This window comes from Syzygium oleosum, unplaced genomic scaffold (assembly GCF_021117445.2).
Source record: "Syzygium oleosum isolate NSW1041296 unplaced genomic scaffold, Sole_v2.1 Sole_v2.30, whole genome shotgun sequence".
In the NCBI taxonomy this organism is placed as follows: Eukaryota; Viridiplantae; Streptophyta; class Magnoliopsida; order Myrtales; family Myrtaceae; genus Syzygium; species Syzygium oleosum.
In genome coordinates, this window is record NW_026607514.1 from 3,078,944 (window position 1) to 3,103,767 (window position 24,824).

Here is a 24,824-nt window from a genome sequence, read left to right on the forward strand (position 1 = left end):
CTTGACCCGTCCTCGATCTCCGAGATACCCTTGCAGCGTCTCCAGTCACTCATGATCGCGGATCTGAAATGGTTATATAATAACCGTGAGAACGAGTCTCAATAAGCAACCCCCTATACCCCACGTAGGCCAATGCGTACCCAGACAAGTCGTACATGCAAACTACCCCATAACATATAGAGTTCACATCATTATACTTACCTTGCCCTCGAATCACGAGCCAACCCTGCATATTAATCCAAACAAGATAATGCAAGAATAGTTCATCATCATATCACGGTCACCCGGCACATGCAATCTCACTCGCATTCAACCAGCCCAGCCAAGCAACCACACATTCAACTGGTCAATTAAATCACACGCTCAACCAGCCAAATCAGTCACACGCTCAACCAGCCAATTCAATCACACTCAAATCACATGCATGTCCGAACATCTTTCTCACAACTCGCGCCACTGCGCCTCAAATTCATTCTCACAGGCACACAAGCCTCACAATTCGATCAATTCCAATGGCCGCCGTCAACACGTCCCAAGCCATATCATTCAATCAATTCCAGTGGCCGCCGTCAACACGTCCCAAGCCACACTATTCAATCAATTCCCATGACCGACGTAAACACGTCCCGGTCCAATCACACCTTTAACAGGCCACCGTCAACATGTCTCAAGCCCGCATCCATTTGGCACATCGACCATTCATGCCTTCACACGGACCGCCGTCAACACGTCCCAAGTCCGTAGCCCTCCAATCGATCCGGGCTTAAAATCGACAGGCAAACACACGCCAATCAATTAAATCAATTTCACACCAATTGCATCAAACAGCCCATAATCACAACTCAGTCCAATTCACAATTCGCCACCTCAATCCACAAACCCGACGTTCAAGTCGGCCACACGCAATTATCCAATCGAGCATATTATTTAATCAAATTCAAGTAGCAAAACTATAAAATAATATAATTAGATGAAACACGCCCTAGCCGTTCTAAACCCGAGACAAGTCGATGAAATACCCACGTACAAATCAGACTCACATCACAGTCCATCACACTTGCCCACAAATCCGTCATTTATGCCTACCACATACGAACATCAAGTCCACCCATGAATGCCACTACAATATTATCAATTAGCCCACCATAATTAGTCATTAATTAAGCCCCACATTTCTCACAATTTAAACTATCAATTAAGCACGTACAAAAATTGCTCACAATCCACGTTAAGCCCCTAAACCCGGTACTAATTACCCCCTGGACAAGTCTAATAATACCCAATGTACTAGGTAAGGTTTAGGGAGCCACTTACCAAGTTTTGGCCCGGGGAAAAGTCGTCTCGGGCCTAGGATGGCCAAGGTGAACAGTGCGGACCAGGCACGTGCGCGGGCACGGCGGTCGGCCGGGCACGGGCACGGGCACGGGGCGGCGGCGACGGGCGCGGGCGCGGCGATGGGCGCGGGCGCGGGCAAGGGTGCGGCGGCGGGCGCGGCAGCGGGGCGCGGGCGTTGGCACGCGGCTTGGTCACGGTCCGAGCTGGTCGGCCGGGGCTAGTTGGCTGGTCGGGCGGCGACCGGCGGTGGCGGTGACGCGGCGGCGACGGCCGTGGCGGCGGCGTCTGGGGGAGAGGCCGCTCGGGTGAGAGAAAGAGAGACAGAGAACGAGAGGGAGAGAAAGGAAGAGGAGGAGAGGGAGACGAGAGGCCGAGGGGAGGCAGCGGACCGGCGGCGGCGGCGGCGACGGCCGGCTAGCCTGCACGGCGGAGCGGCGGCGGCGAGCCGGGCGACGCGGCTAGCCGAGCGGCTCGGCTCGGCGTAACCGGACAGGAGGAGACCGGGGAGGGGAGAGGCAAGGGGGTTGGCGGCTGGTCTCGCGGCATCGACGGGGCGGAGGCGGTGGCCGGGCGACGCGCCGGCGAGCCGGGTGCGCCGGGGTGACGAGTAGCGGCGGCAAGCTCGGCTGCGCTGCTGCTGCGCGCGCCCGCGGCAAGCCGGCGAGGGGCGACGGGCGGCGGCGAACGGCGCGACGGCGGCGGAGCTTGCGGGCGACGGTGGCAGGGCGGCACGACGCGACGGCGGGCTCGAGCGGCGGTCGGCGAGCAGAACTGGAACGGACGGAGACAGTCGGGCCCGAAAAGGAAGAAGAAGAAGAAGAAGAAGAAGAGAAAGAAGAAGAGAAAGAAGAAGAGAAAGGAAGAGGAGAGAGGAGAGAGAGAGAGTGTCAGAAGGGGGGGAAGGGGTTGGTCTGCTTGGGGAATGGGCGTGGACGGGACGGGACGCATGCAGAGGAGACGTGCGGCCAGAAGAAAAAGAAAGGAGAGAGAGAGAGAGAGAGAGAGAGAGAGAAACGTGCGCGGGGGACGGGACGGGCGGCGCGGCAGAGGAGAGAGGAGAGAGAAAGAGAGAGAAAAAGTTAATATTTATCCTCGAGTGCGAATCAACGGACACGATTCAAACTAAATATTATTCTAACTATCGCGATTCAAACCCGGAAAAAGATCTAACTATCCCCGAAAAATCCCAAACAATAATATAAGACAACGGGCCAAAATAAAATAACTCAAGACTCACTACGAGGGAGGTCTACCAGTCCAAATTCGCACCCGGTCCAAAAATCCACTTTCTCACTATTCCTAATCACCTCGATGCTGGCCACAATAATATCGACACCGTCCAATTTATTTCGTCCCGAAACTCTCGAAAATCGACTGCCAAGGTCAGGGTCTAAATAACGGTCAAATTCGATCGAATGCGATTCTAGCGAAATCTCAAGATTTAAAAATAATAACCGGGAGTGATCAGTTCCCGGGCGAGATTTTTACTATAAGCGCACTGACGAAATACCCGTTCTATAAATCCCAAAAATGGGCCAAAATTCGGAATGTCACGTTTCTAGTATGGAGGAAAGGAGGAGTTTATGAAAAGGGTACAATGGGGGTGGCTTAGGTCTCATTTTTCTATTTTACTAAAGTTCATTAGACTAAGCTTAAGAATTTATACTTTGGTACATTTAAGGTATTTTGGACTTCATGGTTATTTTCATTAGTATAATGCTTATGTGACAGTATTGTTATTCAGTTAAATGCAACGGTGGACGAAAAGTTGTTGACGATGTGGCGTGCCATTGACTGGGCCATATTTAATAGTGCTCCTATTTCCTTTCCATCCCATTTTTCCTCTTCCTCTTTTTGTTGATGTATTTTATCTTTCAAAGGTAAAGTAAAAACAAGAACTTCTCATTGTCTACCTAAACTAACCCATTTACAGCTCTTCTTCTTTCAATTGTACTGAAGGGGAGCATAGACTATTTCGAAGGCCTTAACTTCATGTTTGTGCAGTTGGTTAGAGCATTGGGGATTTCCAACTCACAAAATTGGAGATTACTTGTTCAAATTTCATCAATTGCTCACAAAACTATTTTAGATTAGAGTCACATGTACCGGCCATGAATCTCGACTTAACAGGTTAATAGGACCAGCAGGTTATTCGGTGGCCTCCAGGTAGTCAGGACCGTGTCTTAAATTATAAACAAAAAAGCCTCATCTCAACTACTATTAAATTATTTGATTGGCTAAATCACTGGTAATTAAAAATAATTAATAATTAATTCATGAATGATTAGTATGATTATTGACCAGAACACCATTCTATAGGGAAAAGTGAGTGAGTGTTTTCATAAGGTGAAAATCCAAATTAAGCATAGATTTTAGTCTTTTTAGATTAAAAAAGTACAGAAATATCGGGCAATGAAAAAGAAACATCCTCATTCGTTTTTTTTTTTTTGGGTGTAAATATGTGAATATCATTAATCATATGAGGTACAAAGGCTTAGAGACAACTCTTAGCATTTCAAAGAGACTAATTATGCAAGAACATCCTCATTAGTTATTAGTGCCAGTTTTAAGAAAGATTCATTATGAGTTAGACTTCCAGCAATAGACTTATTTATCCATTTTTTTTTGGTGTAAAATGTTAGTATTATAAAGCAGATGAAGTACAATAGCAATAGACATATAAACATGGGTGTGACAGTTTCTTCTTTACATAGTTCCCTTATTGCCTCTCACGGATAACATGAAGAATTGGATGGAAACTGCTTTCTCTTTCACTTGCACCCCGAAGCCTAGCTTAAGTTAATCCCAAACACATGTATAATTTAGCATTTTCTTCGGTATAAGCTAAAAAATTCTTAGGACACGCGATCTGTGTAATTTCTTTTGGACCCACTTTCTATCACTACTAATTTGGATACTTAGTTAATTTCTGAAGGTATTATAATTCTTGTCAATGCTAAATCCATATCAATGGTGATGGAGATGATTGCGCAAATGATGATTACATAACCTTCAAATATTAATTCATAAAGTATGTCACCTTTTGACCTTATTGTAATTTTACCATTTGGCATCTTAGTATATTGTTGCATTATATATTGATATATAGACCCACGGTCCATACTAGAATCGATCCCTTCTAAGTTTATGTACTAAAACAGCCTGCAAATTTATCGAAGACATGCTTTGAATATAAAGTATTACTGGCTGGACGCCTTATTATTGTAGTCCCAATAGGAAGGTTACAATATTGCCAAACTATGATAAGCACTATAATTTTGCAATAAAACCCCACGATATAAGTATAGATGGAGGTTCGTATAAACATGCATTAATGTGTTTTTCTAGCTTTTTCTCAGCGAACTAGAATGGTACAATCTACACAAATTCAGAAGAATCTAACTCTCTCTCTACTTAACCTAGCTACTCAAGATCGACAACATGTATTAAAAAAAACGAAAATGACTATCACACTTATCATCAACCCTCATTAGTTTTCGTCAAAAGAAATCATCAAATGCACGCTCCTTTTCAGTCTCTGACTTTTCAAGTCCTGCACAGACGAACACATCGAGTTATATAAGCTAAGAGACTCTAAATACAGTCACTCTCTCGACTTAGGGTTTGATAAACTGAGATGTCGAAACGAACCCAGATCTTCGCCAGTCGATATATCCTGAACCATCAATTGGAGTCCATTAGTGTATTGGAAGGAATCTGAAGCCGAGATCGGGGCTGGAAAAGTGAAGTCCGAATCACTCGATGAAGTCTCCATAAGATTAATAGCATCATCGTCTTGATGATCTCTAGTTATAGAAGTGTGATTCGAACTTGATGAGCACAAGAAGGACTTCAGCTCTGAGACTTGGTCTGAGACACTTGACATCATCCTGAGACAGACTAAATCGCATATAGCATGAGTAGATCACACGAGGGTCTAAAACATTATGTTCTATGAGCAATTTAGAGATAAAAGGGATTTGGTTCTTCTACTATATAATTTAATATTATTCAATTTCAAATATGTTCCACATACCTTCTAAATTTTACAAAATGATTGTAATCCACTTAAGTATCTTCAATCGTTTATGCATTTAACACATCCTAACATGGGACAAAGTCATCAAAACACAAGGGTTTACAATATCCGTCCCATACTAAGAGATGCAGAGAAAACAAATCTTGATTTTCCTCTTCAAGAGCATTTAAGTTTGAATTCAAAATCAATGTCTTTTTGAGATAATATGAGCAAGTGTTACGTACCTATTCAAGTATTCCTGTAATTGATCAACTCTTCCTTGAGTTTCTAACAACTTCTTATTTTGTTCCTCACTTGATTCTTGAGCCTTCATATACAACCTTTCAAAATCATCAGCTCTTTCTGTTTCTCTCCGCAGCAAGACCTGAACATAACAAAGGTTACAACATAATAATTTAAGAACTCTAACAGTGTGTGTGTGTGGTAGAGTGAATTAAGTTTACCTGTAACATTTGCACTCACGTAGATTAACATGATAATAAGTTTCATACACTTATAAATTTAGGGACTTTACGAATAATAGAAGTTAAATTACTGATAAAAGAGATATAAGTACCTTAAGATTTTCAACTTTAGAGTTGAGAGACTGAATTTTTTCAGCATCCTGAACAGAATCTCTGACGGGGTTCATCAGTTGGCGAGCATCTTCAATTATGGTTTGTGCAATTTCTCGTTCATTATACAATAAAGCAGTTGCTTCATCAACTTTTGCTCTCATTGCATTTAAAGAATGGTGCAATCTCTCTATGTCTTGGGCCTTTTCTTCTTCCAATTTAGTCTGCATACACCATTTGCAAAACATAAATTAATATCAATCATGTGATGCAAATTTAATACTCTCGAATCTCTTTATTGTAGCTTATATATATAAGTAAATATGAAAGATTGAATAACAGCGATTATTCTCATATTTACCCGAGCCATTTTCTCCATTTGCAAAGATAATGTGAGTTCCTCCACTTGCTTCTCGAGCTTTTCTTTTTCATTTTCTTCTTCATTTGTTTCTCTTCTCATCCGATAAATCAGCTAACACATAAGAGATACACGAATGAAGGTGTATGCCACACTTTGAGATATATAAGAACTGAGAACATTAATGACTTAGAGAATTATTATGAGCAATATTAAAAAAATTGGTAGAGTACATATGATTTTAATAACAAAAATAGTAGAAGAGCAATACCATATCTCCCATTTCATGCTCTGTTCTGGTTACTTTTTTCCTTCTTTTGCCTTGTAGAAGAATTGATGCCTTTTTCAGTTGCCTATAATGCGATTGATCTCTATGACGCCGCCAGTTGCACTGGAGAAAGAAACAAATGATATTATTAATCGACATTTAAGAGTATAGCCTATGGTATTTGCAATATCAACCTGAATTGTAGTTGCTGCTTTGGTTTGTTTTCTATGCTTGAATTCATTACATGCAACCGTTGCACGTATAGCAGCTTGCACGGTCATTGCGACGACTTTCATCTTGATATATGCATTTCTAGTCGAGTATCCACGAAATACAGTTTGTACTTTGGTAGCTGCACTTTCCTTTTTCATATGTTCATACAATTTGCAAGCTAATTTTCCTGCAAGAAATATGATAATGCTTCACCAAAATATTTTATTTGTCACTAACATAGAACAATACAAAGGTTAATGAAATTTTCTTTAAACTGATCTAATGAATTATGAGGAATTAGCAACCTTCATTAGCATAATGCGAACAAACAATAAATATCTCGATCATACCAACCTCTCCAAAAGGACTGTATGTGGATCGAACGCTTTCGTAAAGAGACGTATTGTCTGCGAGCAATGCGAGTTCTCATCTGTCGTTGAATAATCTTGGCAGCGCTACTATGCACTTGTAATCGCAATGAATCTAGCTCAGCCATTTGCCCAGCTCTTAAGAAAACTTTTGTCTTCCCAATCTGCCCAATGCATCGATAAATTTATTCCAATACAGAACCTTCAAAAGCAATGCTAATAACGTTTAATCAACAATTATGTCAAAAGTTTGAATAACAGTTGTACCTTGAAATCTCGAAGAGCTAATTTTTCGAGCATCATTATACAAGCATCTCTATCATCATACCTACATAGAAGGAACTTGTATGTTATTAAACTTTACAGGATAAAAATTAACATATTGATTATCATGTGAATTTGACTTACTCTTGCTTTAATACGTCCGGTGCAAGTACACTGAAGCGCTTTATAAATTCGGCAAAAATCTTATGTGTAGGGTATCCAGCGCATTTGATTCTGATTGCTTCGAGAACACCCTGTAACATTTTACTTGTTATGTCACTCTACAATAATGGAGAATTATAAAATAATATAAAAATAAACATCCAGCTCCATATCACACTTACACCAGAACGTAATTGCTGCATCACACTCATATTGTCAAAAAGGAAAGGTCTTAGCTTGCTGTTTGGCTTCACGCATCTGATGTAATGAGGTTCTGTAGAATTTAGGGTATCCATCAGTTGTTGTAGTTGTAGCTGCAATCAGTATATCCAACATATCATACCATCATTTGCCAACATGTTATTAAACCATATATAACAATGACATTAAGTTGGAAAATAGCAACAATGATCGATACTATTTACTTAATATTGCTTTCCAATCCCTGGAGATTTAAGCTGAACACTTTGACCTCTAAAGTACTTAAGTCAATACTAAGTAATCCTTGGTCTCATTGTAAATAATGCATATTTCAAGGTTAATCAAGCAAGTTCAATAAAATTGACATTTAAGGCTTCAACTTAGCTCTTGACAAGTTATCTGGGACTTACAAAGATCTCTGCACATGCAAAACTCGCATAGTTCTGTTTATGTAAATTTAGATATAACTTGATTATTTGGAAATGGAGTTTGGATAATGAAACTTTAAAGATTTAATTGAAGGGAGAGTAGAAAAATGAAGAAATAAATGGAGTTGATGGTGTTAGGGTTGGTTTTACTAAGGTTTATCATATAAATTGTAGGGAAACCTAGAAAATGAAGCTTAAGTTTCCTGGTTGCACTCTGCGTCTTCCAATTTCAAAATATGTGCTTTCCATCCTCAAAATTCAAAACTTTACACTTTGAGTCTAAATATTTCAATCTTACCCTACTTGTTATGGTTACCCTATGGAGTTCTTATCCTAATTCTCTGCCAATGACTATTACAATGGAAATTACTTCGGTTAATTTTTGCATACATCACCTCATTGCAAATCATGCTTGGACTAAAATAGTTTTTCTAGGGCATAGCAAGGAAGAGAAACCCTAACTTTTTTTACCACTTAAATGCAAAAATTTGTTTTTTCAATGAATAAATAAATCATCATGTAAATGAAAACCTAAACCAAGACTTCCTCAACGTATGGTTTATGCATTAACCAATCTTAAACATTCTTTAAGAACAAAATATCTGATTCAAGTTCTCTAAAATATATATACTTTTGAGACCTATGGTTTCACTTCATTATGGAAGTTCATAACTCCTCATAGTCATTTTTATAAGAGAATAAGTATAATTATATTTTTTAATTAGTTAAAAAAAAAGAAAAAGAAAAGGAATAATCATACCTTGAACCTAGACCCAAGAGATGAAAATTTTGCTGACTTTGCCAAGTCTTCTGAAAGTGGAGGGAAAAGGCTTGCTACAAAAGAGCATCTGGAGGTGCTCAGTAAGTCTTGATGTTCTGGAACAACATAGTCTTTATTCTTATCTAAAAACTGATCAGATTGGTATTGAACCTGGAAAAAAGCTCATCAAATTCAATTTAACCAAGTTTAGTCGTCAATGATATAACAGCGATAATGATGGCAATAGTATCGCCAAGCTTACCTCTCCAGCATAATGAATAATCGTGAAGTCCGTACGTGTTAACTTTGGCTTGATGAAATGCTTGTGGAACTTGAATGACTGGTAAAGCTTTTCAGAGAACGTTTCACTAGTTGATCTGGGAAACATACTGAAAATTCAAATGTATATCAGTGGAATGATCAAGTGAAGCACACAACCAACATACAAAGTCAAGAAGTCGGATGTACCAAGCTTCGTCGAGCAAAGTGATGATTCCGCCCGGTTTCTACATAATCAAATGGATTGGATGGTGTGAATTCGATGAAAAGTTTGGAAACCCCAATGTTAAAAGAGAAACATAGAAACCCATATATGAGATATTAATGTGGTATTTTTCATATGCGTAATATCCATGTGGCACCCAGGAGTCATCTTGGTCTACAGGTTATTATCAAGTTATCTACAATTGCAAAAAACATAGACTTAATTAGGGTATAATCAAGATTTTGTAACTATAGTTATTATGTTGTACTTTGTATCTAAATATGTTTCAAAAATCAGACTTAACTAACGGAAATTCTTATACATTTATTGAGAGAAGAATTGTAAAGCAACATGTCCAAACTTCATGATTAGAACATACAAATAATACTATTAATTCGCAATTGAGGTAAAAGGCTGTATCTATTAATATTTCCAGAAGTATACCTTTTCAATTAGATCCAAGATGTCTTGATTATCAACAAAATCCACATAGCTCCAATCTATGTCTTCCTTCTTGTACTCTTCTTGCTCCATTTTGAAAACATGCTGAATGATAATCACTGTAGTTAAGTCATAAGTTGGAAAGTCATGATAACTAAAAATTAGGGTAAATTATCCGAGAACCCCTATAATTTGAGAGTTTGACTAGATGACCCTTTAATAATATATAATTTTTTTAAAATTTGGAAATAGAATGGGTCAATGGATGAAAACCTCAAAGTATAGGGTTTTTACAGAGAATTTACCCTTGAGATTAAGTAGGTGAAGTATGGTTGACTTAATACCTGATTGAAATGTTGTTGTAACTTTTCATTTGTATAATTTATGCAAAATTGCTCAAAGCTGCACAGAATAAAACGTAAATTAGAAAACCTCGAAATTACAATAATTGAATGATGGGTAAAACTTTAAAAGATTATGACAATTACAAATTATCTAAATGGATTTGCTCGTCTCTACATCAAAATTATTTTCCTTTTTACTTTTGTTCTCCCTACAAAAATGTAAACATGGATCAGATGTTTTGAATTACATATTTATGAAATTAACTATACATCATTCTACATAAAAAAAAATACTAGTATATCTTCGAAGAATTCAGGTATTCCGCATTATATAAATGTTGAATTCCGAGAGCCGTATGGCACGACAAAAACGGATATTTTTTGCCAAAAATTAACGGATATTTCCTTTTTTTGTCCATATGTCACTACACATTCAATATATTTTAAATCATATGTGAATAATTTACTCTTGCTTTTTCAGGAAAACATTATCCTAGAAATTAGAGTAAATAATTAGTGATAATCATTTCACAAACACAGAGATAGAACCCTGAATCATTACCTATTAGATTGGAAGCTTTCAAACCCATAAATGTCGAGAACTCCTATGAGGTATTTCGAATCGGGGTCTTGTCCGATGGCGATATTTATCTTGTCCACCAACCTAAAAATCTCACACAAATAAATATTATCTAACCGGCATTATCAAAAAAATAAAAATAAAAAAGCATAATCAAACAATAATAATAATAAAAATAATATTTTTATAATCTAATATAATATGTGCAAGAATCTCACCAATCAAATAGGCGTGAGTATATTGTTTTGGCTAAGCTGTCTCTGCTTAATGTTGCACCCAGGGGATCGAGGCTTCTCTGGATTATCTCTTCAGGAGTGACCATTAAACGCTTGCACAAAGCACCTTCTAATTCACGAATATCGCACCTAATAATATCAATTAAATATAAGAACTTATAAATTGGAGTCTCATAAAAAGAAAGGGAAGAAAAAAAATACAAGATATTATTTATTACTTTAGGAGTTGGGCAGTCATTTCGAGATGAAATTTGGAATTTTCATCCGTCACGACCGACGAGTCCGTCTCTTCGCCCTTTGAAAAGGTGATATTTCCAAGGTGGAGAATCGCGGCCACAACGCGGAATATCGAATCCTATGAAAAAGCAGAGACAATCATTTTATTTTTCGTGAGAACTTATAGAAAAATTATCCAAAAAAACCTAAATCTATTGTACGAAGGCTAATTCAGTCCTAAATCTTTTAATTGTGTCAATTCAGTTCTAAACCCTTTGATGATTTGTCAATTTAATCCTAAACTTTTCAATTGTGTCAATTTAGTCATAAACATTTTTTACGATTTATCAATGTAGTTCTTTCAACCAAATATCCAAATAATAGGTTTAGAACTAAATTAGTACTGTTGAAAGGTTTACGACTAAATCGACTACCGTACAATTGGTTTATGACTTTTTAGACAATTATCCCGAGAACCAAGCAATATGGTCAATTAATGTGAAGTTGCATAGAAAAAAAGTACTAAACCTGTTCATCCTCACTTATTCCCACTACATTCATAGCTCTCCTGATGGCAAGGTACTCCTCTGCATCATTTACACCATCCAATTGATAGCAATTGGATTGGTTGAGATAGTGAAACGACTCCGGATTTCCCAACTTGTATTTCTCAATTTCCTACATTAATGTAATACAAGATAAATTACTAAAAATAAAAAAAAAATTTCAAATTATCTAATTTACTTATAATCATGTTGATATTCCATTGAGAAGAAGAGTAAGAAGAGGGAACCTGTTGCGGAGCTGCGCAAAGATGATAAAAACTATGGTAATTACGTTCTGGGTCTGAAATTTGACAAACGCGAGATCTCTCTAGGAGATATGTTCGTATTGCTGCCCCGGATATTCTTCCACGATTGTCGAATTGGATTTCGACGAATTTCCCGAATCGACTGCAACATTATTTTCAAAACAAAACATTACATATAGATCCATCATGTAGCATCTAATCAATATTGTCAATAGTCTTTGGTGCATGTTAGACGAGCCTAGTAGACTTCGATCACAATCACCCAATGCATTCAACTTCATCTCTTTATACTGGATTTACTTTGGTCGAAATATAAGTAATTTGCCCATGATATCAGTCTAACTTACCTTATAGTGCTAAGCTAATAAAATTTCAAAAAGTGAAAAAAAGTCAACAAAAATGTAAAAAAAATGAGAAAAAAATGTCAAGATTTTTGTATGTTCTACTCTTGTTTTTGGAAATTTAGCTCGGCTAAGTTGGAAGACATGTAACTAACTTTTTATAGCGCCTAAAAATAGGTCATTTTAGGCGAAATGCACAATCGTAGAGACACGAATGTTTTAGTGCATAGGATGATGGAAACAAAGTTTAGTGATCTCAACGTAAAACATACTAAACTTCAGTTATCATTGAATTTACTCTTTATTTCGACCAAAGAAAAAAAAAGAAATCGCTCTTTATTAATAAATAGACTAATGTATAATCAAATCTATCCTAGAATGAATATGGATAGACATTTTTTGGCACAATTATAAAGTGTATTGACAAGATAGCTATAAAGTAATTGACTTAGAGAATCTCATATATTGAATTACCTGGAATTATTGTTTCTGACGGTCTTCGCATTGCCAAAAGCTTCAAGCACTGGGTTAGACTGCAAGAAACAACAAACTTTACGTGAGAATAAGAGTTTTTTTCTAAATGATTAAACAATTACTCAATTTAAATATGAAAGGAAATAAAGATTTGACAATTTTTCCCACCCGCATAAACTTTTATGTTGAATACTAATGTCATTTTCATTTTCGCTTTTCTGTCAATGTTTTTACTCTCAAGTTTATATATAATTCTCTTAATAACTTCATCAACATCAGTGATTAGAGAGAAAATATTTATAGCTTAATATGATCATCTGTAATTTACACAAGTAAGAAGAAAACCTTTAATATAGTTTTTTTTAAGTGAAATAATAGTATAGTAATTGAATTTTGGTGTCTATAAAAGGTCTGAAACTTCATAAAATAAACTTAACATACACCACTATCTACAATCATTTCAATTCTATTCTTTAGAAGTTTGGTGTTCTTTCTAACATGTAATAATAACCAAAATTTAACTAAGGCAAGAAAGAAATCCTTACTAAATCCTCAAATGTCATCCCTATCGCTAAGAAAAGCAAGAACAAGTACCTAACTTACTTCTAGTATTTGCTGTTCGACTGTTCGGTGTCCTTCAACGAAAGTATGTCCTTCCAAAAACGCAAGATAACGCATGATCATCTTGGTAGTTTCGGTCTTGCCGGCCCCGCTTTCGCCGCTCACAAGTATCGATATGTTCTTTCTCTCATCGATCATCGCCCTGTTCCATTCCATCTCGATAGGCATAAACTGGCCTCGAATTTACGTGAAAGATAGAGGTAACTTAAGCCGAGTTGAGCAGTACTAACCTATACGAAGCGTCGGCGATGGCAAACACGTGCGGGCTCATGTCTCCTAACAGCATGCCCTTGTACATTTTCATGACACCGGCATCGTATAAACCCTCGAGGCTTTGAAAAGGGTTGATGGCGATGAGGATGTTTCCGGTGTAAGTCTGCCATGATTTTGTCACTAAATTATAATAGAGTCCTTCCACGGCTGCATTTAATTAGTTTAAACTCCTTTCACTAAAATTGAAATTTATCGAATATGTGGAGACATAAGTTTTTGAAATTAGAGACTTTACGTAGACTTTGTTCAAGGCGAATCGAGTGGCTAAGTTATGCAACACTCCTGGTTCGTGGAAGTAAGATAGTTTGGTCATGTCGTCGACTCCATCTTCAGGGACGTCCATGTCTTTCGCATGCAGCTTCGACAAGTTGGCGACGACCTGGCCAATGTCAGATGGGGGTGAAGTGAATTCATTAAAAAGAGAAGATAATATTTATGGAGGGTGTGTCTATTTTGCAGAAAATAAATAATTTGGATAATATTTTCTTAAAAATGATCACATGTATCGTTTGAAATATTTAGTTAATGAAAAAATTTTCATTAGCGACAACAATTTTTGTTTCAATATTTCCGTGGACAATGGAAATTTTTCCTTTATTCATTTTGTAAGCGATACAAGAGATCGGTTTTAAGAAAACGTTTTGTAGATCATTCATTTTTCGCGGAACATACGGAGTCGAAAGATTTGTTTGTGCTTAGAAACGTTGTGTTTTAGTAGGAAGAGCTATTTACCATTTTGCCTGCTGATGTTTGAATTTCAGCATCTTCTCCCCTAATATCCAAGACCTCACCATCGATCCAAGCGAGAGCCGGATCTTCAACCCAAACATGCGAACCTACAACGATGTTCAAGGTTGTACCCTGCAACAATTACAAACTGTAAAGATTATATACTTAGAAAGTGAGGTTATGTTATATCTCATGTCACAATTCTTAACGTCTGTTTTGAAAAGATCGATGCACAACAGTTATCTAATTTTTGGAGGTCTGTATTCATTTGTATCTAAGTGGATTTTGATGAATAATATGTATTGTAAAGTGTGTATATCTTGAAATGTAGTCAATACATCGACACCGATTAAATGTGGTATTATGACTAAGCAAACACCAACAAGTTCCATTGAATGTCCCACTTGTCCCCTTAAAAATTCTGCGACCATGCCGGTTGACGGGCCGACTCTGGAATCTGTATGGAACTAGCCAATTTGGTTTCAGGGTCGACTGGTTCAATTCCCAGTTCCAAAAACGGGAAATTGACTCTGACATGATAGATTACAATTTATTGGTATGGAACTTATCCACCCTCAAACTGATCACCCCTATCTTAAAAAGCACATTTTAAAAGTGCAAAATATCAACATGAGACTTTATAGATGTGCAAATTTGATTAAAACCCCATTTTTGTTTTCTTGTTCAAATGACTATTTGACACTCTCCTGTCCAAATTATTGCAGCAGGTTGCAATGCCAAGAACTGCAATGGCCACAATGGTACAGAAAGGACGATTCTCAACCTCTTTTTATTGTTCTTGAATCAGATACATAGTTCGTTTCGACACCACTAATTACATAAATCATGTCTATAGATAATTGACAGCATCTGATACAATCCAAGAGGGAAAAACCAGGGGGTCGTGATCATCAAGAATGGAAAACAGAAAATCAAGAGAAACATATACGAGTATTGAAGAACGAATTGGCTGTATGAAATGTACGTACCATTTATAAGAACAAGAAGATGTGCAATCTGTTCTTCATTCAACGAAATGGAGAATCCACCGACGATCGATAATCCCATTTCCGGCCATTTCTAAGGAAAAAGGAAGATCACCAAAAGGGAAAGAAAACGTATGCTCTTCGAGGTGATTAGGATCTGAAACTCGACTTTGCATGGTCGTGGTTAAGTGTTTCTAAGTAAAGATCAACCGATGACAGCTTATGTATAACCAAAAATGTCGCCGTCCTTTTTGATGTTCTTGTGGCTCTCTCTCTCTCTCTCTCTCTCTCTCTCTCTCCACGTGGTGGTTAGGTTCCGAAAGTTGTTTCTCCGTAACATCACTTATGCTGATTGAACCTGTCATAGTAATTATGTTCATTTTTTTTTCATAAGCCTATCATTAGGAATCTTCAATTTACAAAACTCTCTAAACGAGATATATTGAGTCTAACCAGGCCAACCTTAACATCACTAATAAAGTTTATTATCATAGTAAATGTTATTTTGGCAAGTCATATAAGAATTTCAAAGATTAACGTCACGGGTAATCTCAAAATCAAATAAAATCGGGGACTCTTTCGTGATCTTGAAAACAAGTCTTAGATAGGATTAATGCTAGGGAAATTTGTCCAAAAAGTCCTATACCTATTGTACTTTTTCTAATTCAATCATAAACCTTTTAATTTTGCCAATTGAGTTTTAAACCTATTCATGTTTTACCAATTGAATTCATTCGGCCAATTTTAGCCGGCAATCGCTGACATGGATGCCGACCGTTCTACGTGGCACGGCCGGCAGGGTTTAGGGTTTAGGTGTGACATTCTGAAATTTCGCTTATTTGGGATTTATGAAATGAATTATTTTATTAATGTGCTCGTAGCTAGTTCTCACCCGGAACTGATCATTCATGTGATACTAACCAGTGGGGAAAGGCTAATTAGGGATTTAAAATACGTACGACTAAAGAAAATTCAATCGTGAATGGACTTTCGACCATAAAATCGTCGAGGTGATATTTTGCGCCACTGTTAGCCGATCCAAGGATAGTTAGGGGTCAGCTCGCCACTGTCATAGTAGTGGATCGCGGGTGATTCCGCTGGACCGCGAAATAACTTGACGAATGATCCTGAACCTATACCAAACGATCGTGCCCCTCGGATCTAGTAATTGATCCTCGTGATTTTAATGACAACCGAAGTCATTACGGTCTGAATAAATTGTACGTGACTCGATTTAGTATCAGTCACGGGTCATACAGGCGAATTTCCCAAAAGCCACCCATTAGTCTGAGAAACGCTCGAGTTACGTTATGAATATATAATTGGAATATTGAGTAGAGACCAAACCGAGCGTTAGAAAATTCGGAAAGTCACGGCAGGGCCTTTGGATGACGTTGTAATTGGAACGTACAACTCTGGATTTCTTCGGATTTTTCAGAAAAGTTCAATTTCGGCGAGAAACGGAGAAAGTGACCATTTTACCCTTGGGATTTATTAAAGGGTTAGTTATAAAGGGCAAGGGCATTTTGGTAATTTTTCCCTCAAGTTCGGAAAAGACAATTTTGCCCTTGGACTTTTTGAGAAATTACAAGATTGCCCTTGGATATTTTTGGTAAGATTCGATCTGGGCCGTCGGTTTCAAGATAAGATCGAACCTGGACCGTCGGATGAAAAGATTAGAGAGGGGCATTTTGGTAATTAGACAAAAAGTGAACTTTTTAATAAGATAAGTCTCTCTCTCTCCTCTCTCTCTCCCCCCCTCCCATTCGGCCTCCCCTCCCCCGTGAAACCCCCACCGTGAGCCCCCTCCCCCGCCGAACGCCGCCCCTTGGCCGCCCATTGCCGCGCCGTCGCCCGGACCGCCCCGCCGTGTCGCGCCACGCCACCGCCCCGCCGTCTCACGCCACCCTCACCCCACCGTGATTCTCTCTCTCCCTCTCGGTCTCCCTCTCTTGGCCGTGAGCCTCACCGGCCGCCGCCCAAACCGCCGTCGCCCGCCGTTCCTCCCGATCGCCGCCGATCATCGCCGCCGCCACAAGCCGCCGTTAGATTTTGGTTTTGCCGCCGCTTTCGCTCTAGCCGAGTGAGTCTAGAGTCGGGTAAGTCGCGCCCTAAACCCGATTTAGGATATTGGGTATTAACGGATAAATTTTGAGTGAAATTGGGTTTATTTTGGTTCGGGTTTGTACGATTTATGAGCCGAAATGTTTAGCGGGCCTTAGGATTGAATTCGGAAATTTTTGGTGGAATATTTGAGGAAAACAGTGGGCTGTGAGTGATTGTTTAATGGGCTGTGATGGGCCGATCGGGACGCAAGTTGGATTTTTAGAACCGGCAATTAATTGTGAGAAAGTACCGTGAAGGGCCGGAATTGATTTGACGCCGTTTGGGTAGAGAAAAATGGCAATTTGTGCGTTATGTGTGTTCGAACCGTGATTTAATTGTGGTGATTAAAATGGAGTACGTGATTGTGTAATTGAATGATTGACATATGCTTGCCGGGTGCACGCTTGGGCCAAATTGATTTAATTGTAAGATTGGCCATGTCAAATGCTGAGTGAGCATGTTTTATGTGTGAATTGATGCGTGCACGGGCCACGTGCGATTGGCCAATTGAGTGTGGTAAATGCTTGTTGAGCATGTGCATAAATGAAAAGTGGATGTGATATAACACGAGTTCGTGGAAATTGTGCCGTCTTGAGGTGTGGACGTTTACGCGGGACGATGCCCGGTATTACCGGAAGACTACTAGCTTGAGGCGTGTACTTCAACGTGGGTTGCGCAGTAGGTGGTAGGTGTTGAGCCTGAGGCGTGTACGTTTACGCGGGCAAGAAACATGGCCTAAGGCGTGTACGTTTACGCGGGCCCGGAAGTGTTATGAAAAGTTAGTCGCAGTGTACCTGAGGCGTGTACTTCAACGTGGGTCACTGGCGAGGAATGTGGAAAGGATATGATGTGAACAGAATGAATGCACGACATGAGATTGGTACATGCGTGTGATCGTATATAATGTGACTGCTGTGTGATGAATTAGTGCGTGTGATTGTGTTTGTGAAATTGTCTGGAGGTACGTGGTAGCCTAGGTGGGGTTTAGGGGTGTACTTACTGAGATGTGATCTCATGGTTGTCTCAACCAATATTTTCAGAACCCCGACCTGAGATATGAACCCACCGCTACTGCCACCGGAACGTTTTAGAGTACCAGTGCACACCGAGAATGAAGTTACAGAATTTCCTATGGGGGATGGAATGACCTGGATTAAGCATACCACGACCGTTTTCGTAGAAGTAGGATTACCTCTTTGGGAGACCCACGTTTATACTGCCTGGTTCTTCCGGGATGCAGACGGGGCTGAGTTCGGGCCCGTTAAAGATTTTGATGTTCCGTTTGATCTAGTTGGGGATTGGGACCCGACTGCCGTACCCCGATTGATGGAGAGCTGACCAGTACAGAGGTTAGCTTAGCGCAATCTGGGATGCATTCAGCACCCGCCGCACAAGGATCTTCAGAGGCTGAGCATGAACCTGAGCCTGAAGCATCGCAAGCTGAGGATGACCCGATGGACATAGACTTAGAACCAATCCCCGAAGAGGAACCAGAGGAAGAGGAACCAGAGGAGGAGGAACCAGAAGAGGTGGAGCCCGAGGTAGAGCCTGATGACGAGTCTGAGGAGTCGGAAGAGCCTGTAGGAGACCCGAAGTATATACTCCCGTTTGAAGAATACATGGATCCCAATTACGTGCCTGAGATTAATTTCTTTGATTTTCTAGCTGAGGAGCACCAGAATGCTATTCCAGCTGAGTCGGGTGACATTGATCATCCGATTGTGATTGAGGCGGAGCCGGAGTCTTCGGAGGAGCAAACGGATCAGGGGAGTTCAGACTCCGGTGATGATGAGTCAGATTCTGAATGGACGCCGAGTAAGGGGCGTAGGGACTAGTGTTGGGGGTTCAGAGTAGATTTTAGGAAAGTACCATTTTTGAGGTCTGGATGCCAGGTTACCGATCTTTTTGTATATCGGTAGTTTGTAATACAGTGTGCAAGGGTTTATGGTGGCTGTAAATTACGGTGGTTGTAAGTGCTGTGAATGTTGTATAAGGTTGTTAATGAAAATGTCAATGCATATTCTCCCTGACGTTTCCCCAGTTTATATTGTCCGGGTTAATTGTGGTTTCTGTCGTGCATTATATCTCTGACGATTGTATTTGAGGTCGGCGATAATTCCTGGGATGTCGCATAAATCGACCAGAGAGGGATGCCACGAGCTCGATGGGGTTCGGGGCGTGACATTAGGGTTGGACGATCGACGCTCACATAAAATCTTTTAATAATTTTTTAATATATTTTTTTGAATTTCTTTATTTTATTTGTTTTTCATTTTTTCCTCCAAGCCCGAGGAGGGCCGCTAGCCGACCCTCACCAGCCGCGGACCAGGGCCGTGAAGCCCTCATAGGTCACGACCCTCACAAGGGCTTTGCAGCCCCTCGCCCAATGGCCATCGAGGGTCGCCGACCCTAGCTACTCTCGCCAGACTTGATGGGAAAAAAAAGGAAGAGAAAGAAAGAAAAAGAAAAAAGAAAAGAAAAGAAAAAATAATAATAATCAATTTTTTTAAAAATATATTATAAAAAAATTATTTACGTCAGCATCAACCGTTTTACGTGGCATTACTGGCGTCCACGTCAGCAATTTCTGATTAAAATCGGCTTGATGGAGTCAATTGATAGAATGTGGAAATATTGATGACTCAATTAGCAAAATTGAAAGATTTATGACTGAATTGGCAAAAGCGTATTAACTTTAGAACTTTTTGGATAATTTTCATATTGATGCTAGCATTCCGTTTTCTCATTCTAATCTTCGTGGGAAACTCATCCGGCAACACAAGCCAATCAATGAAGGAATGTTCAGAAATAAAATGCATAAATTTGTCCAACCGCCGAAACTTGCCTTTCCCAACACCAACTTTAAACAAATTTTGTACTGCTAATCAATTCGGTCATGTTGGCATATGACGTGACACATCAGATGCCAAGTCAGAGAGGGGGTGGGGGGTGGGTGGAACAAAATTGATTGATTAAAAGACTTAACAGGTTCTAATGAAAGAGTACTACGAATAAATCGAACAAGATTTAAGCTCATGAACTCCAATGAGCATTGAACAAGAGTACACATTGATTTTGCCACTCCTCGATTACATTCTAAGGGTAACTAGGTTAATCCAATGAAAACTTCCTAGTAATTTTGCAAGCTTTCCAAGGAAACATCAATACGACCGTAGACATGATTAGCTCCTATTGATCAGTTGTGACTTTTAAGTTCTTGTGCTGGTCAATATGCGACCCAGTACGATCGACTTCGAGGTAATCCAAACCTTAGATTTTCGTTGAATCCAGTGATCGAAGGGAAGAGATGGGACCAACGGCTTTAGGTTCTATATAGACCCAACCCACCTGCCAGTCTGAGACTCTCTTGCTTTCGCACTCTCACTCCACACTCTCACGCGTTAGAGAAAAACTGCTGCAGCTGCGGCATTTCTTCTCCCCTTTCCCTCTCTCGAGCACCATTGCACCACCTCTCTCACCGGAGATTCCCACGTGCATATCGTCATACAGAAGAGCTCGGCCATGATGTTCACCTTTTTATTTTTATTTTTATTTCCCTTCTTACTTGGATCAAGTGGGCATTTTAAAATTTGAGAATGCTAAAATGTAAGTGTTTATCATGAGCACCATATGTGAATGTGGAAAATTTCCATCTAATTGAGTTTAAATATAAGTCAATTCATTCGGGAAAAAAAATAATAATAATTGAGGTCTTGTTCTCTTCTGCATCTTTCATGTACCAAGACTAGGTTCGGGCCTGCAGTTTGATCTTCTGTAATTGGCATTTGTGGCAGATTGCCCCAGTCAACTGCAATTGACTTCCATTCGTTGAGTTTTTCAGCAATGTATTCCTTTTCCATCTCCAGTGTGCCTTCCTGTGTGTCATCTGGACACAGAAAGTTCATTTGTGAAAGCTGACTGATCTTGCATTATTAACTAGGGTTAATACCCCGAAAAACCCCAAACTGCACACTTGTGATAATTTTATCTCAAACTAATTTTTTAACCACCAAAAACCCCAAACTGGTACACCTATGACAAATTTACCCTCAATTTGTTTCCGTTAAATTTTACTGTCAATCTGCTTTGTTAAATGACACATGGCAGTTGACTGATTTACTAGTTTTATGTCTTACCCTCCGTTTGTCATAGGTCAATCAGTTTGTGATTTTTTGTGATGTAAATCCAATTTAATAAAAATTAATGGAGGATAAATTTGTCACAAATGTACCAGTTTGGGGTTTTTAGTGCTCAAAATATTAGTTTCGGATAAATTTATCACAGGTGTACTAGTTTAGGATTTTTGGTGGTCAAAAAATTAGTTTGGGATAAAATTATCACAGGTGTATCAGTTTGGGGTTTTTCATGATATTAACCCAATTAGCTATCATAGGAGTCCATTCTTTTTCTATATACATTTGACAAAATGCTTGTTAAAAAACAAAAAAATAAAATCATTAGTGTTACCATCGCTATTAGTAAACCGAAAAAATCACTATTGCCCTTGTTGGTATTTTTTTTTTTTTGGTAAGGTAAATCAACTCGGTATTTTATTGTTGCTCAGTTGACAAAATAGTTGATAAAAAAAAATCACTGTCATAGGTGATCGGCCATGAGTTGTGCTTTGATGCTATGACAGACATTCTTTGTGGAATGAGCGAGTTTTTGCGGGTTATAGCAAGTTGATTTATCTTTCGGAGGGCTTTGGAATTTGGAGAGCTTGTTTAGTTCTTGGGTGCTTGCTTCGCTTTGAGAAGTGTTGCATTTGGTAGGGGAATGTGCAATTGTTGTAGTACATACATACTAAGGATTGCTAAAGAATTTTTTTAGAAAAAAAATATATTACTTTCACTGATTATATGTGTAATAGATAAATTGGATTTGGCGACAAAAAAAAGGATTAGAATGACTTGAATCAATAAAGCATGCATTTAGAGATGTGTCGTCACAACACCGTCACAACACATGCATACGTTTCTAACTCTTTATAAGTATTTTAATCTTAAGGTGTTTTTACGTTCTTTATTCTATTTACTAACATATTCTTAATTTTTTTTGTCGACAACACATTCTTACTTTGTTAAGTATATTTGATATAAAATTTAATTCAAGTCACATATTCACATGAAGAGCTTAAAGTGAATTAAATAGGTGGGTATGAATTCTCATAGATCGGGTTAAATATGAATATGTTTTAGCAATATGGATTGAGTTCCAGTTGGGTCGAGTATGGATGGCTAAAATTTTATGGGTCGGACTATTTTCAACCCGACCCAAACCCGACATGACGCACCCTTTTGATGGGCTTGCTCTAGGCCCATAGAAGACCCTATTAATTTCATGGACTAGGCAAGACTCGAGCCAAAGCCCAAGTGCTTGGCCTTTGTACGTAATTGTTTGTACTTGCCAATGTCGGAAATCAAATTTGTGCCTTGCGCCTAATCCAAAGTCACAAATTGTTTCTTTAACCATTAGACCAACCCCATATAGTTAATTCTTTCTCCGATGACAGGTTTCGAAATCAAAATTTCCTGCTCTTAGTTAGAACACAGTTTAACAAAGAGTTCAATTCAGCTAGGATCAAATTGCAATTAGCATCTGCAGTTCCACATAGCATTTGATCAAACCTCAGCTTCATTCGTGATATCATGCTGCTTCTCAAGTTATTACCATCCCTGCCTTGTAAACATCTGATCCTGCTTTCGCTTACTCTTATGAAAATAGCTTGTGTTCTGACGATGTATGTCATATTTTGATGAGAAAGCTCGTCTTAGATACGTGAACCGGATTAGTGGAATGCATTACCTCTATCGCGAAACAAATAAGATGCGACTCAAAGTCTAGGTGGGTGGCCTATTCCGATTTTTGTTTATAGAAAGCTTCTTTAGCTTGATAATTGCGAACACATTTTGTGAGAGTTTGTCAATGAAAAACAGGTAATCTGTGCCTCGGAACAATTCTATCTTGAGTGCTAATGAGTTCACCATGAGCAGTAGAAGTTTGTTCTGCAATTTATTGCAATGTGTTCCATAACAGACTCTTCGGACAACCTAGAGGACATGTCAATCTTCGCATTTCGTGGACAACAGGCGTTTTCTTTGTTTCGTAGAGACAAAGCTTAGTGGCTTAAGGTACCACAGAAGTAATTAAACGATGGTCGCAGGTGAACAAATCCTCTTTTCTCCAATGATCAAGACGGGTGGAGCTATGGATCACTATTTTCTCTGTTGGTGGCTGTCTACCCCGACATTGATTAGGGAAGTCAACCAGGGTCCTCACGACTCAGTGTCAAGTTGAGTGAAAGAAAAGGTATGAGTAGGACGATTCATAAGTGCAGGAGTAGATGTAAGTCTGCAAACGTTGCTGGTTTCCACCTTTACTTCTCAGCAGTGAATCTCATTATTGACCGGACCTCAGGAAAATTGTCCAAAAAGTCCTAAATCTATTGTACGGCGGTCAATTCAGTCATAAACTTTTAAATTTTGCCAATTCAGTCCTAAACCTTTTAATTATGCCAATTTAGTCCTAAACATATTGACTATTTGCCAATTTAATCCTAAACATTTTAACTGATTGCTAATTTAGTCCTTTCGACTAATTTTGATCGGAAATCGCTGACGTTGGCACTGGCCGTCCTATGTGGTGTTGACGTGGAAATCGAATTTTTTTATTGATTATTTTATTTTTATTCTTTTATTTTTTTTCTTTTTTTTTTCCTTTCTTCTTCTTCATTGAGCTGGCAAGTCACCGGCCCGGGGGTGAGGGCCGCAAAGCCCTCACTGGCCATGGGCGAGGGCGGGTGATGGCTTGCGACGCCCTCACCAGCCATAGTGAGGACTCGCGAGCCCTCGCCAAATCCGGCGAGGGCTATAACACCCTCGAAGTGGCTCGCGAGGGCCTGGGCGAGGGCTCGCATCGCCCTCGTTGCGGCCGGCGAGGTCTTCACAGCCTTCACCCAGGTGCCGGTGGGGGTCGCCGACCCTCGCCCAATGGCCGACCACCTCCGCCAACCCTCGGCTGGCGACTTGCCGGCTCAACGAAGAAGAAAGGAAAAAAAGAAAAGATAAGAATAAAAATAAAATAATCAATAAAAATCAATAAAAAAATTCGATTTTTTTTTAAAAATGGAAAATTATCCACGTCAGCACCACGTAAGACAGCCAGTGCCAACAAGACCGCCATGTCAACGATTTTCTGCCAAAATTAACCGGAAGGACTAAATTGGCAATTCG

The 24,824-nt window shown here is 39.3% G+C and overlaps 1 protein-coding gene across 1 annotated transcript; it reads right to left on the bottom strand.

The window, feature by feature from the left end:
• Positions 1-4,520: 4,520 nt before the first annotated feature.
• Positions 4,521-24,508, bottom strand: LOC115664039 (myosin-11-like). The gene is made up of 28 exons (XM_056303987.1): positions 24,415-24,508; positions 21,333-21,478; positions 14,504-14,632; positions 13,980-14,150; positions 13,729-13,874; positions 13,481-13,640; positions 12,878-12,936; positions 12,045-12,204; positions 11,780-11,929; positions 11,254-11,390; positions 11,018-11,164; positions 10,782-10,883; positions 10,220-10,277; positions 9,879-9,980; positions 9,419-9,456; positions 9,213-9,339; positions 8,951-9,121; positions 7,744-7,875; positions 7,544-7,653; positions 7,403-7,463; positions 7,122-7,299; positions 6,749-6,954; positions 6,558-6,677; positions 6,290-6,400; positions 5,931-6,152; positions 5,599-5,738; positions 4,987-5,225; positions 4,521-4,888 (listed from the first exon to the last, which is right to left on the bottom strand). Exons 1-28 carry the CDS (start codon positions 24,506-24,508, stop codon positions 4,836-4,838), a joined length of 3,669 nt encoding a protein of 1,222 aa, XP_056159962.1. The 3' UTR covers positions 4,521-4,835.
• Between the last annotated feature and the right edge of the window lie 316 nt (positions 24,509-24,824).